The sequence below is a fragment of the Globicephala melas genome, chromosome 19 (assembly GCF_963455315.2).
Source record: "Globicephala melas chromosome 19, mGloMel1.2, whole genome shotgun sequence".
NCBI classification, from domain to species: Eukaryota; Metazoa; Chordata; class Mammalia; order Artiodactyla; family Delphinidae; genus Globicephala; species Globicephala melas.
In genome coordinates, this window is record NC_083332.1 from 1,272,441 (window position 1) to 1,286,464 (window position 14,024).

At 45.3% G+C, this 14,024-nt stretch overlaps 1 protein-coding gene across 1 annotated transcript; it reads left to right on the forward strand.

The window, feature by feature from the left end:
• The first annotated feature begins 1,420 nt into the window (after positions 1 to 1,420).
• On the forward strand, positions 1,421 to 11,665 carry LOC115847993 (zinc finger protein 416-like). Its single transcript, XM_030848268.2, has 4 exons — positions 1,421 to 1,840; positions 2,410 to 2,448; positions 2,875 to 3,001; positions 7,710 to 11,665. The coding sequence occupies exons 1-4, from the start codon at positions 1,808 to 1,810 to the stop codon at positions 9,278 to 9,280; spliced, it is 1,770 nt and encodes a 589-aa protein (XP_030704128.1). The 5' UTR covers positions 1,421 to 1,807; the 3' UTR covers positions 9,281 to 11,665.
• The last annotated feature ends 2,359 nt before the right edge of the window (positions 11,666 to 14,024 follow it).

Genomic DNA, 14,024 nt, shown 5'->3' on the forward strand with positions numbered 1-14,024 from the left:
CCCTAGCTGCCTGCATTTAGGCTTTGACGGTGTCCTACCTCCCCATAGGGGTTTCCTAGTCTAGGAATTCTCTTCAAGTAATTTACAACCCTCTCTTTTAATAACGGGATGAGTTATGCTTCAGCAGAATCGCGCATTGAATTGTGTCGCTTTTCCAGACACCCCGACTCTGGGAAGACGTGCAGGTGTGGGCGGTGGGGAAACCACTGCCAGCCTACCCCATCCGCAGCAGGGCCTCCCTCAGAAGGACCCTGGCCCAAGCGCAGGCTGGTCTAGGGTCCTCCCTGTGCTCCACGCTGGGGGGGTGGTGGTTCTGTGACAATCTCTCCCTTCTCCCGTGTTCCAAGGGAACGCCGTTAGTTCTTTTCCTCCAGGAACAGATGTACTTCAAGGCAGCGAAGCCATGTGTGATCTGAGGTCGCATCTTGGAGAGGACAATGAGACCTAGGCACAGTGGGTGTGGCAGGAGGGACAGGCTGTAACTCCGGACCCTACAGTGCCCACTGGTTGCGGGCTCACAGTGACTCAGGCAGAGAGGAGGGGGGTGCGGGAGCCGGAGGAGACATCCAGGGAGAGTGGGCACCTCCGTGGACGTCTTTAATGGCACTCCCCTTGGGGTTGAGTCTCCATTCCTGGCCGCAGAGTCTGCGGTCCCCCATTTTCACCTAAGGGCCGAATCCCACCTTTCACACGCAGCCGCCAGGGGGCGCCGGCCGGTCCAGGAGAGATGCGGGCTACGAGTTGCCCTGGGGCCTTTCCCCGGGGGAGAGCAGGGAGCTGCAGGGACGCTCAAAGGGCCTCCAGACCCCGCGGAGGTTCCCGGGTTCACCAGAGTCCTACTGGGAAGGGTCAACCTGGAGCCCCCAGACGGTCTCCCTCGGCCCCTCTGGGATTCAGGCGCGAGGTCTCTACTGCTGGTCCCAGGATGAAGGTCCTCACCCCTCCCCCTACAGAGGTCAAGCGCACACCCCGGTCGCCAGCGACAAGTCCGCGCTGCTCTCCGGAAGCCGAGTCCCCGCCTGACGCCCTCGAGGCAGAGTCTCAAATTTTCGCCTACAAAGTCAACTCCCGACCTTTCCAGGCGACACCCCAGGAGGCGCAGCCAAACCTGCCAACCCTGATCTGGTCAGATCACAAGCCCGTTTTGCGGTCAGGGGTCAGAGAGGGGTGGGAGCGGCTCTCACACAAGGGAGGGAACTCAGGACTTTTCGCAAAGGGTGCTGACTGTGTCTTCCCCCAATCCCCGCGCCGGGGGAGACCTCCCATGTAGCCCGCGACAACCCGGGTCAGCGTAGGGGTTCCCATGTGGGGTCGAAGCGTCGCCGACCCCTCATCCGGACACTTTCCGGGCAACCTCCGTACAGGCCCACAGGGTAGACCGCCGCCCGGGCCATAGAACCCTAACACGGCCTCCGGGACTCCGCGATCTCGGTGTGGGCTCCCTCCTCTGTGGCTGGTGGGGCCATGTGAACTACGCTACCCACAATGCCGGAGGCCGAGGGCCAAGACTAGCAGCCAATGAACGCCCGAAAGCAGGGCGTTTTCTCGTTCGGACCAGAGGATGTGGGTGGGACTTCTGGCGCCGCTGTTGTGGCAGTCACTGTGGCTGCTCCAGTGTCCAACAGCGATACGGGTACTTTAGGAGAGCGGAGTCAGGATCGGGGTGACCAGAGCGAGGAGGCTTTAGAGGAGAGGTTGTCCCCACTGCACAGCGGCGAGTCTGCAGAGCCGCGGCGGTAGATGACGATTGTACACGAGTTCCGTCTCTGTCGCCCACCACCTAAGACCCCGCTCCTCCCAGACTCCGATGGCGGCGGCCGCGCCGAGGGACCCGCCTCAGGTAAACGCTCGTCCTACTGGCCCTGACCGCCCTCACCCCACCAGACACTAAAGACCCAAGTGCGGGGCGCCTGCTCATGTCTATGCAGTATAGATCCCTGTGTCCAGAAGAGTGAGTATCTCATGGGTGGAGTCCCCATATCTAAAAAACAGTGTGATGAGATGTTGGGAGAGTGTTACAGGCAGAGGGACCGGTTTATGTAAAGTTGTGGAGGGGCGATTGAGCCAGAATCATTCCCACTTGGGATGGCAAGTTGAGGAGTTTTAATCTCAGGACGGTATGGAGGGTTGTGAATAGAAGAGGCACATGGTGTGAGTTAGGCTTTTCAAATTTTCCAGAAGTTGCTCAGAGTAAGAACAGACTGGAAAGGGGATGAAAACACTGAGCCACAGGGCGGTTGGGTTTTTATCCAAGATCATACAGTTGTAAGAGCACGAAGAACAGAGACTCAGAGATAATGCAGTCATCCCAGGTCACCTTGCTCCAGGGCTGGACAGGGGTACAGGGAGACCTGAGGCTACTGAGCCTGCCATGATTACATCCCTCTAATGACCTCCCTCTTCCTACAGACTCCCATGACTACAGAAGTGCTTATGGACTGTACAAAGGTGAGTGGAGGATATACCAGGCCTTCAATGGTCCTGACCCACCCTTTGTCTCTGGGATTGTGTCCTGGGATTTTTCCAGTCCATGGACCTAGAGACCCTGAAGAAACCCCAAGCCCACATTTGGTTGTCTCTGGGAGGCACAATTTGGGACTCCAGGGGAATTACCTGACAAGACGACATATGCCCTAATGCCAGGCTCAGAGTTTAGATGGTGTCTCCCTGCCCACGTGCTTGTTGTTGGTGTGGGCAGACACAGTGATCTTGATACCATGAGAAGAGAGCAGGTATCTGAGGCTCCAGGGCCTGATATTTTCTCTAAGGTGGGAACACTGGAAGGAGGATGAGCAGGGGATGGATGTCTGGGTGAAGGAACTTGGGTCCTAGAAGAGAAGTTGATCATGGAATTATCTGTCCTCATCCTGGCAGGGCTGTGTGACCTTTGAGGACGTGGCCATTTACTTCTCGCAGGAGGAGTGGGGGCTCCTTGATGAGGCTCAGAGACGCCTGTACCACAAGGTGATGCTGGAGAACTTTTTACTTACAGCCTCAATGGGTAAGGCCCTCACCCAAGGGTCCTGGTCGCTATCTTACCTTCTGTCCCCCAGAGGCAGCTCTGCCCTTTCCACAGACAGACCATGGGCTCTGCTAACTTCCCCACTTTCTTGGCATATGTGTTGTGGGTACCAGTGCTGAGCTGTGTGCACTGCCCGCCCCAAGTAGTTCTAAATCCTGTTGCACCAAGCTTGCAGGGAAGGATCTCGGATTTAGGAGTCTTGCAGTCAGCCTAAAACAAAGCATCTCACCTTGTTTGCCCTCACTCTGGCAGAATGAATGTGTCCAGATCCATGACACCTCGTGTCCCGAGTTCTGATTGAGTCGGTAATTTTAATAATATTTATAATTAGTATTTAACAATATGTATATATGATATATAATTTTTACTGATGTTAGATATGGGGTCCTGATGGATGGGACCACAATATTATAGTAATCCACCATGAGGCACCTTTAATTTTTCCAGATTTAAGGACAGACATAATTGGGCTTTAGAATGGAAAAACAGTGGGGATAATCACCCCTTCATTTATTAGACTTTCTATAGTAAGTTTTAATCCTTGAAGGCCCTGTTTTAACATACATTGGGCTATATTACCTATTTTAACTGGGTGGCCTGTGAGGTACCATTTTATTAAGCCAATTTGTGTCAAAGACTTATGTTAATTTAAAATTATTATTCAGCATGTTAGAGCAGCTGTGCCCAATATGGGATAGTTTTGGGTGCTATGACATTGGAAAATTTAAGAAAGGCTACAGTTCAAGTGAGACATACCTATTTTTCTCTGTTTTGTATTTAGTTACATTCCTAAGAGTATACAGTTATGGTGTGTAAAAATAGTGTAATCCTGGGACTTCCCTGACTGTCCTGTGGTTAAGACTCTGTCCTTCCACTGCAGGGGGTGTGGGTTTGATCCCTGGTCGGGGAATTAAGATCCTGCATGCTGTGTGGCCAAAAAAGTAGTGGAATCCTCACATATAATTTGAGCCCCACTAATAATTACGTTTACGAAGTTTGACCATTGGTCCCTTTTAGTAAATGTTAAAAGTTATTTATTTATTTATATTTAAACCATTATACTTAAACCATTGTACTAAGGAATGATTGACATTTAAAAAGGTGTACACATTTCCTGGATACAACTCAATAAGTTTGGGAATAAGTATACATCCTTGAAACCATCACCACCATCAAGACCATAAACATACATATCCACTGCCTCCCACCCCTTTATTATTATTATCATCATTATTAATTGGTGTGTGTGTGTGTGTGTGTGTGTGTGTGTGTGTGTGTGGTAAGAACACTTAGGTTGCTTCCATATCTTAACTATTGTACATAATGCTGCAATGAACAGAGGGGTACATATATCTTTTCAAATTAGTGTTTTTGTTTTGTTCAGATAAGTACCCAGAAGTGGAATTGCTGGATTGTATGGTAGTTCTATTTTTAATTTTTTGAGGAGTCCCCATATTGTTTTCCATAGTGGCTGCAACAATTTACATTCCCACCAATAGTGCATAAGCGTTCCCTTTTCTCCACAGCCTCACCAGCACTTGTTATTTGTTGTCTTGGTAACAGCCATTCTGAGAGGTGTGAGGTGATACCTCATGTGGTTTGATTTGCATTTCCTTGATGGTTAGTGATGTTGAACATTGTTTCATGTGTCTGTTGGCCATCTGTATGTCTTCTTTGGAAAAAAGTCCATTCACATCCTCTGCTCATTTTTTAATTGGGCTGTTTGTTTGTTTTCTTTGATATTGAGTTTACATGTAAGTTTTTTGGGGTTTTTTTACATGTAAGTTTTTAATCCATTTTGAGTTGTTTTTGTGTATGGTGTAAGGTAAGGGTCCAATTTCATTCTTTTGCATGTAGATATCCAGTTTTCCCAGCACCACTTATTGAACAGGCTACCCTTTTCTAGTTTGTATTCTTGGCCCCCTTCGCAAACATTAGTTGACCATATATGCAGAGGGTTATTTCTGTGCTCTCTATTCTGTTCCATTGTTCTATGTGTCTGCTTTTATGCCAGTACTATACTATTTTGATTACTGTAGCTTTGTAATATATATAATTTGAAATAAAGAAGTGTGACGGGGCTTCCCTTGTGGCGCAGTTGTTGAGAGTCCGCCTGCCAATGCAGGGGACATGGGTTCATGCCCCGGCCCGGGAAGATCTCACATGCCACAGAGCGGCTGGGCCCGTGAGCCATGGCTGCTGAGCCTGTGCGTCCGGAGCCTGTACGCCACAACAGTGAGAGACCCGTGTACAGCAAAAAAAAAAGAAAAAGAAGTGTGATGCCTCTAGGTTTGTTCTTCTTGCTTAAGAATGCCTTGGCTATTCAGGGTCTTTTGTGGTTCCATATGAATTTTAGGATTTTTTTTTCTACTTCAGTGAAAAATGCCATTGGCATTTTGAAAAGGGTTGCATTGAGTCTGTAGATAGCTTTGGGTAGTATATTTAAGAATATTAATTTTTCCAATCCATGAAGAGAAGACCTCTTGCCATTTAGTTCTGTCTTTAATATTTTTTATCAATGTTTTATAGTTTTCAGTGTAAAGATCCTTTCACCTCCATGTTTAAATCTCTTCCTAAGGGTGTTTTTTGTTTTGTCTTTTTATCATCATAAAAGGAATTGGTTCTTAGTTTCTTTTTTTTTTTTCTTTTTTTTTTTTTTTTGCGGTACACGGGCCTCTCACTGTTGTGGCCTCTCCCATTGCGGAGCACAGGCTCCGGACGCGCAGGCTCAGCAGCTATCTGATTTTTATCCTTCTTTCTATTAATGTGGTATATCACATTTATTGTGTTTGCTGAAATGTCTTTGCATCCCAAAGGTAAATCCCAGTTGAACATGCTGTATGATACTTTTTTTAAAAAAATTTATTTATTTATTTATTTATTTTTGGCTGTGTAGGGTCTTTGTTGCTTTGCATTGGCTTTCTCTAGTTGCGGTGAGCAGGGGCTACTCTTCGTTGTAGTGCATGGGCTTCTCATTGTTGTGGTTTCTCTTGTTGTGGAGCACGGGCTCTAGGCACGCAGGCTTCAGTAGTTGTGGCACATGGGCTCAGTAGTTGTGGCTTGTGGTCTCTACAGCTCAGGCTCAGTAGTTGTGACACACGGGCTTAGTTGCTTTGTGGCATGTGGGATCTTCCCGGGCCAGGGCTCTAACCCATGTCCCTTGCATTGGCAGGCAGATTCTTAACCACTGCATCACCAGGAAAGCCCTGTATGATACTTTTAATGTGCTGTTGAATTTGGTTTACTGTATTTTGCTGAGGATTTTTGCATCTATGTTCATCAGGGATATTGGCCTTTGATTTTCTTGTGTTGTAGTGTTCTTATCTGACTTTGGTGTAAGGGTGATACTGGCTTTGTAAAATGAGTTTTGTTGTGTTCCCTCCTCTTCAGTTTTTTTGAGGATTAGTATTAAATGTTTCATAGAATTTACCAGTGAAACCATCAAACACTGGGATTTTCTTTTGGGGGAGGTTTATTATTACTGATCCAATATCCTTACTCATTATTGGTCTCTGATTTTCTATTTCTTCAAAATTAAATCTTGGTAGGTTGTATATTTCTAGGAATGTATCCATTTCTTCTAGGTTATCCAATTTGTTGGTGTATAATTATTCATAGTAGTGTCTTATGATCCTCGTATTTCTGTGGGATCAATGGTAATGTTTCCTCTTTCATTTATAATTTTATTTATTTGAGTCCTCTCTTTTTTTTCTTAGTCTAAGAGGTTTGTCAATTTTATCTTTTTCAAAAAATCTTAGTTTTGATCTTTTCTATTGTTTTTCTAGTCTCTATTTTGTTTATTTCCACTTTTATCTTTACTGTTTCCCTCCTTCTGATAACATTGTGCTTAGTTTGTTCTTTTTCTAGTCTTTGAAGTGTGAAGATAGTGTGTTTACAATCTTTCTTTTTTTCTTAGTGTAGATATGTATCTGCTATAAAACCTTCCCCTTTTAGAACTGCTTTTGCTGGGTCCCGTAAGTTTTGGTATTTTGTGTTTCCATTTTCATTTGTCTCAATATATTTTTTGATTTCCCTTTTGATTTCATCTTTAATTCATTGGTTGTTCAAGAGTGTGTTATTTAATTTCCACATATTTGTGAATCTTCCCATTCTCCTCCTGTCATTATTTTCTATGTTTATCTTATTTTGGTCAGAAAAGATATTTGATATGATTTCAGTTTTCTTAAATTGGTTAAGACTTGTTTTGTAGCCTACCATATGATCTATCTTGGAGAATTTTCCCTGCACTCTTGAGTAGTGTGTGTTCTGTATTTGATGAAATGTTCTATATATGTCTGTTAGATACATTTGGTTTATAGTGTTCAAGTCCACTGTTTCCCTGGCCGTGAAGGTTTTTTGTTTTTTGGGGGTTTTTTTTTGGTGGTACGCGGGCCTCTCACTGTCGTGGCCTCTCCCATTGCAGAGCACAGGCTCTAGATGCGCAGGCTCAGCGGCCATGGCTCACGGGCCCAGCCGCTCTGTGGCATGGGGGATCTTCCCGGACTGGGGCACGAACCCGTGTCCCCCGCATTGGCAGGCAGACTCTCAACCACTGCGCCACTAGTGAAGCCCATGAAGGTTTTTTAAGATGTCAAAACATCATATTATACAGAAAGCTTATAAAAGAACATGATTAATACTCTCCCATCATAATCAGCATGATTCACAAATATTTCTCTTTTTTCAGTTTGTTTGCATGGAACAGAGAAGAAAGAGACACGTTCTGGGCAAAATGTTTCCCTAGAAGTTTTGTCACAGGTCAGGACTCCAAAGGTAGGTCTAATCAGCCAGAAGGCTCATCCCGGTGAGAAATGTGTCCCAATCCTGAAAGACATTTTGCACTTGGCTTACCTACCTGGGCAGAAACCATACTTGACTGGGGCATGTGCAAACCTACGACAGCTTCAGAAGCATTTCAGTGCAAATAAAAGTGACATGGATAGGGCATCATTTGTAAAGAGTTGCATATTCCATGTGTCAGGGCATCCCTTCACCTGTAGGAAGGTTGGAAAGGACTTCCCAGCTACTTTGGGTCTTCTCCAGCACCAGATCACTCCCACTTGTGAGAAACTCAACAAAATCACCAAGTGTGAGGAGGCCTTTCATGGTAGGAAAAGTCATTACAAGTTGTGTGAATGTGGGAAAGCTTCCAGCTACAAACAGAGTCTTGTTTACCACCCAAGTGTCCCTACTAGGAAAAGGGTTTATGAGTCTAGCAAATATGGGAAAGCCTTGCGCTGTAAGTACTCACTTGTTCAGCTCCAGAGAGTCCACACTGGAGAAAGGCCTTACGAGTGCAGTGAATGTGGAAAATCGTTTAGGCAAAGAGCCACCCTCATTATATACCAGAGAGTTCACACTGGAGAAAGGCCTTATAAATGTGGCGAGTGTGGAAAATCCTTTAGTCAGTGCTCCAATCTTATTGAACACTACAGAATTCACAGTGGAGAAAGGCCTTATGGGTGTGAGGAATGTGGAAAAGCCTTTGGGTGCAAATCCAATCTTGTTCGGCACCAGAGAACCCACACTGGAGAAAAGCCTTATGAGTGCAGTGAATGTGGGAAATTCTTTAGACAAAGCTTCACGCTTGTTCAACACCGGAGAATTCACACCACAGCAAGGCCTTTTGTGTGTGTCCAGTGTGGGAAATCCTTTAGCCAAAGAGCCACTCTCATTAGACACCAGAGAGTTCACACTAGTGAAAGGCCTTATGAGTGTGGGGCATGTGGGAAAGCCTTTGGATCCAAATCCAAACTCGATTGGCACAACAGAAGTCACACTGGAGAAAGGCCTTATGAGTGTGGTGAATGTGGGAAGTCTTTCAGACAAAGCTACAGCCTCGTTGAACACCAGCGAATTCATAGTAGAACAAGACCCTTTGAGTGTGGCCAGTGTAGGAAGTCCTTTAGCAGAAGAGCCATCTTCACTAAACACCAGAGAATTCACACTGGAGAAAGGCCTTATAAATGTGGCGAGTGTGGGAAATCCTTTAGTAGAAGCACCAGCCTTATTCAGCACTACAGTATTCACACTGGGGCAAGGCCTTATGAGTGTGGGCAGTGTGGAAAATCCTTCAGGCAAAAGTCTGTCCTTATTCAACACCAGGTAGTTCACACTGGAGAAAGGCCTTATGAATGTGGCGAATGTTGGAAATCCTTTAGCCAGCGCTCCAGCCTCAATCTCCACCGAAAATTTCACACCAGGGAGAGGCCCCATGAACACAGGAAGTATGGGAAATATTTTACTCCAAACAGCTAACATTGTTTAGTACCAGGAAGTCCACACTCTGAGAAAGGCCTTAGACCTCAAGGAATTGCTGTCTCCTCATTCATTATAATAGCACTAGACAGCTTCTGTGAGGGAGCCGTCTGCCTTGAAATTGAACCTCATACCTCCCACTTTCCAGAGGGGTGATATTCCCAATGAGTTCCAGGGACCTGTGAAGCTTACAGGAGCTACAGTCCATGTTCTAAACTCCCCAGGGCCCTTGTCAGAGTTACATATCTGACATTTTCTCTGGTAGAACCCACCTCACCTCTCCTGCCTTGCACAGTATTTCATTGGTCACCCTGATGTGCTAACACACAAGGCAGATGTCTGTGCTCTCTCCTTTTCCCTGGAGGAAATCTTGAGTAGTCTGTGCCCTTACATTTTCCTATTTCCAGTTGATTAAGTATGAGTCTGACCCTTCATCAAAATTGTTGGTTTCACATGACATTTGTGGTTGATATTCCTGCCTCAAAGTCACCAACTGATAATTGCCTTGCCCCCTCCCCCCACCATTGCTCTGGTTTGTGCAGCAATAAAGGTCTTATTGTTTAATCTACCTTTAATCTTGGGGGTTGTATTCACTGTGGGGGGTGGGTGGAAAACAGAATTGGCCTGTTTGTATGAAGGGATGGGTCCTCAGCCTCTTGTGCCTCAGCAGGGACAGTATAATGACAGGAGAATAGTTTTCATTCCAGTTTTAGCCTAATTTGCATTGCTCCCCAAGACCTCCTAGGAACTAAAATAATGTTTTGTGGTCCTAATTTGGGACCTGGCAGTCTACATATTGTATGACCACAGGTTACCTTGAGGAGGGGTCACTTATTTTGGCAAGCTCCAGGGCCTTTGGGACTGCCATGACTTTGTCTCATATTCCCAGAGGGTGTCCTATAATGCCCAGTACTGTTGAGGGGAAGCTTTTCACTGGGTTCTACAAAGGAACCAAGTGTCCTGATGTTCATAATTCTGTGGACTGGTATCCCTCCTCACACTACAGGAGCTGGGTTTCAACCATACTTGGTAGTAAAATCCTGGGTGGGATTAATAGTCAGTGGAAGAGCATGCAACAAATTAAATGGAGTGTGCCTCTTCTAATGTGTGTCCATAAATCTTCCAGAGACTGTGGCTGTGAGGAATCACAGACCCTCCAAAGGCTGTGTACCTCCTATAGCTGAATTCATTTTCAGCAAACAATCTAAAGGTTTTGTGAATTCTCATTGTCTTTCTGGGCTGGTCAACTCAAGTCCATTGCTGTAAAGGCAGGGAAATGAGAACAGAGAATGGAGATCCTGTTGTCCAGGGATGTGTCTTTTGTGGTCTAGCCAGTGGTCCTGTTGTCCCAGACTGCAGCGGCCTCCATTGCTTGCCCATATTTCCAGCACTGATTCAGGGCTGCCCTTCCTGAGGAAAGGGAAAAAATAGAGTGGAGTCAATATTGAGTTGTTAAACTTTATGGTTTCCAGAAAGAGAGGGAGGTCCAGATTTTTTTTATTTTGAACCATTTGTTTTAGAAACTTTATTGAGGCATAATTGACATGCAGTAACCTATACATATTTAAGGTGTATAGTTTGAAAATTTTTGCCATATGTGTAAACCCATAAAACCATCAGAATCACGATAATGAACATAACCATGATTTACCTCATGCCCCTTTACAATCTCTTGTTGCCCTTCCCAAGCCTACAGGAGTCCAGTGATTTACTGCCTTCAACAATAAATTAGTTTGCATTGTCTAGAATTTTAGTTGAATTGAAGTATAAAAGTGTTTGCTCTTTTTTTTTTGATATTTTTCATACTGCCTAATTATTTTGAAATTCATCAATGTTGCTTGTATGAATAGTTCATTTTTTTTACTGTTGAGTAGTATTCTTGTCTGTGGATATGCTACTATGTGTTTATCCATCCATCTGCTAATGGGCAGTTGGGTTGTTTCCAGTTTGGTGTTGTTAGAAATAAAGCTGCAATGAACATAGGCATACAGTTCTTTATATGAATATGTGTTTTAATTCTCTTGTGCCACTACTTCAGAGTATGTGAATGTTTCAATATTTAACAAACGGCCAAATTGTGATCTAAACTGGTTGGACACTTCTGTGTTCCCACCAACAGTATATGAGAGGTCCTATTCCTCCACATCCTGCCAATACTCGGTATTGTCAGTCTGTTTAATTTTAGCTGTTTTAACAGGGGTGTAATAGCATCTCACTGTGATTTTAATTGCAGTTCTCTGATGTTCATGATGTCCAGCATTTTTTTCCTGTTTATTTGCCACTTGTATATCTTCTTTAATGACTGTTACTACCAGTTGCTTATTTTGAAATGGATGTTGGCTGATGTTTCCTTTTCCATTAATAAATAAAAGACATATGTCTAACAAAGACAGGTGTTGGAACTTCACTCATTCCTCAGCAGTGATGTGTCATCTTTACTAAAAGGAAGTATTATTTTTGAATACTATCAGAATATTTTCTCAATTGTTTGTTGCTATTCTGGGAGTGTAACACTTCCAGAGTCTATATACTTTCAAGCGTTGTCTACCTTCCTAACATATTCTCCACCACTTTCGTAAGTCTAGACATTCAAATAAACAAGGCCCATTTTGTAGAGTTTTTGTCAGTTTTTCTGGTGTATCTATGCCCATCCTGGCCAATTTCAAGTTGCCAAAAGGATGGCACTAAACATGGATTTGGGAAGAGTGTGCAGTAGAACAATATTATAATGTATTTCCACCATGCTGATGGAGTGGTCACAAATAACCTCAGGAATATATATGAGTAAAACATAGTAAAATAATTTGGAAATCACAACTCTTTTTTTAAAATTAATTAAGTAAGTAATTGGTTTTATTTATTTATTTTTGGCTGCATTGGGTCTTTGTTGCTGCACGCAGGCTTTCTCTAGTTGTGGTGAGTTGGGGCTACTCTTTGTTGCAGTGTGCAGGCTTCTCATTGCAGTGGCTTCTCTTATTGCGGAGCACAGACTCTGAGTGCTTGGGCTTCAGTAGTTGTGGCTCACAGGCTCTAGAGCGTAGGCACAGTAGTTGTGACGCAGGGACTTTGTTGCTCCGTGGCATGTGGGATCTTCCCAGACAAGGGCTCAAACCCATGTCCCCTGAATTGTCAGGTGGATTCTTAACCACTTCACCACCAGGGAAGCCTCAACCCCATGATTATTGATCAACTCATGGCCATTCTTGTTTCACCTGTCCTCACGCATATAACTGGGTTGTGCTACTTATAATCCCAACATCTTGTCATTCAATGCCTAATCTCCTCAGAATGTACTTCCAAAACGTAAGGACTCTTTCATAATCCTAATAACTTTCAGACAAAATTTTGAGTTGTCAAAGATATATTTTCAGGACTTTCCTGGTGGTGCAGTGGTTAAGAATTTGCCTGCTAATGCAGGGGACACGGGTTCTATCCCTGGTCTGGAAAGATCCCACATGTGGCAGAGCAACTAAACCCATGCACCACAACTACTGAACCTGCGCTCTAGATCCCATGAGCCATAACTACTGAGCCCGTGTGCCACAACTACTGAAGACCACGTGCCTAGAGCCCATGCTCAGCAACAAGAGATGTCACCGTAATGAGAAGCCCGTGCTCTCTGCAACTAGAGAAAGCCAGCGCACAGCAACGAAGACCCAATGCAGCCAAAAATAAATAAATACATTTTAAAAAATATAGATTTTTTCAGTGTTCAGTTTCTTTTTCAATTTTCCCAAAAATATGTTTGTTCTTTAAGGCAGTCAGATCCAAAATGGATCTATATGACTTTTAGTAGATGTATCTGGGAAGTCTCAATTCACTTACAGATATCATTTCATTTTTTAAAATTCTTGGGCCATTCATTTGTTGAAGTTGCTCTGTCGTTTGCCCATCAGAATTTGCCATGTTCTGGATTTGGGGTGTGCGTGTGTGTGTGTGTGTGTGTAAGTGTTCTCTGCCCTGGGCTGTGCTGTGCACGGTCCTTCCAGCGCCCCAAGTCCGCGCTGGAAAATCACCAGCTGGGGGCTCCCAGTCAGTCAGCCTAGCGCCCTGGAGGAACGAACCTCTCTCACCTCCCCAGCTCGGACTTGCGCTCCTCCAAGAAGCTCACCCCACCCGGTTCCCCGGAGCTAACGATCTTGTCCACAAAACGTGCCCCCTCCACGCGTCTCCGGAGCCCCAGCTCAGAACGAGGCTAACGATCTGCTCAGACATCCTTGCATGCAGCTTCCGAAAATTCTGCCGGAATTTGACAGTAACACTAATATCCTCACATAGGCCGAGAAAAATAATAATAAATGCGCCGTTTCCATTTAAAAAGTTTTACAAAACAAAACCCAGCATGGAAGTCGTTTATCCTAGTCTCTTATTTTGGACACCCCCGACTTTCTGCTTCCATACGCAGTGACAATCCTAGTATTGGTCGGGCCCGGGGGCTTGGGGCGAGGGGGTGAGGGTCTGCTTCCACCGTTCGCACTGAATTAGGACTAACATCGGAAATGGGGGTCGGGGCGCATTCCTTCCAGGACCGCGGCTTACCCCCTTGCAGTCATGGACCTGTTTCTTCTATACATGAGACCCAGAATTGTTCCGGCTCTCTCCCTACACTGGCAAAAAGGCGCCCCCACCAGACCCGGGGCACAAGGGTCCGCCTTGAACACGTGCGAGTGTCCCGGGAGCTCTGCGCGGCCCTGTCTGCCTCGCCCTGCATCTTCTGGCGGGCTGTACCCGGGAGCGGTTCCCG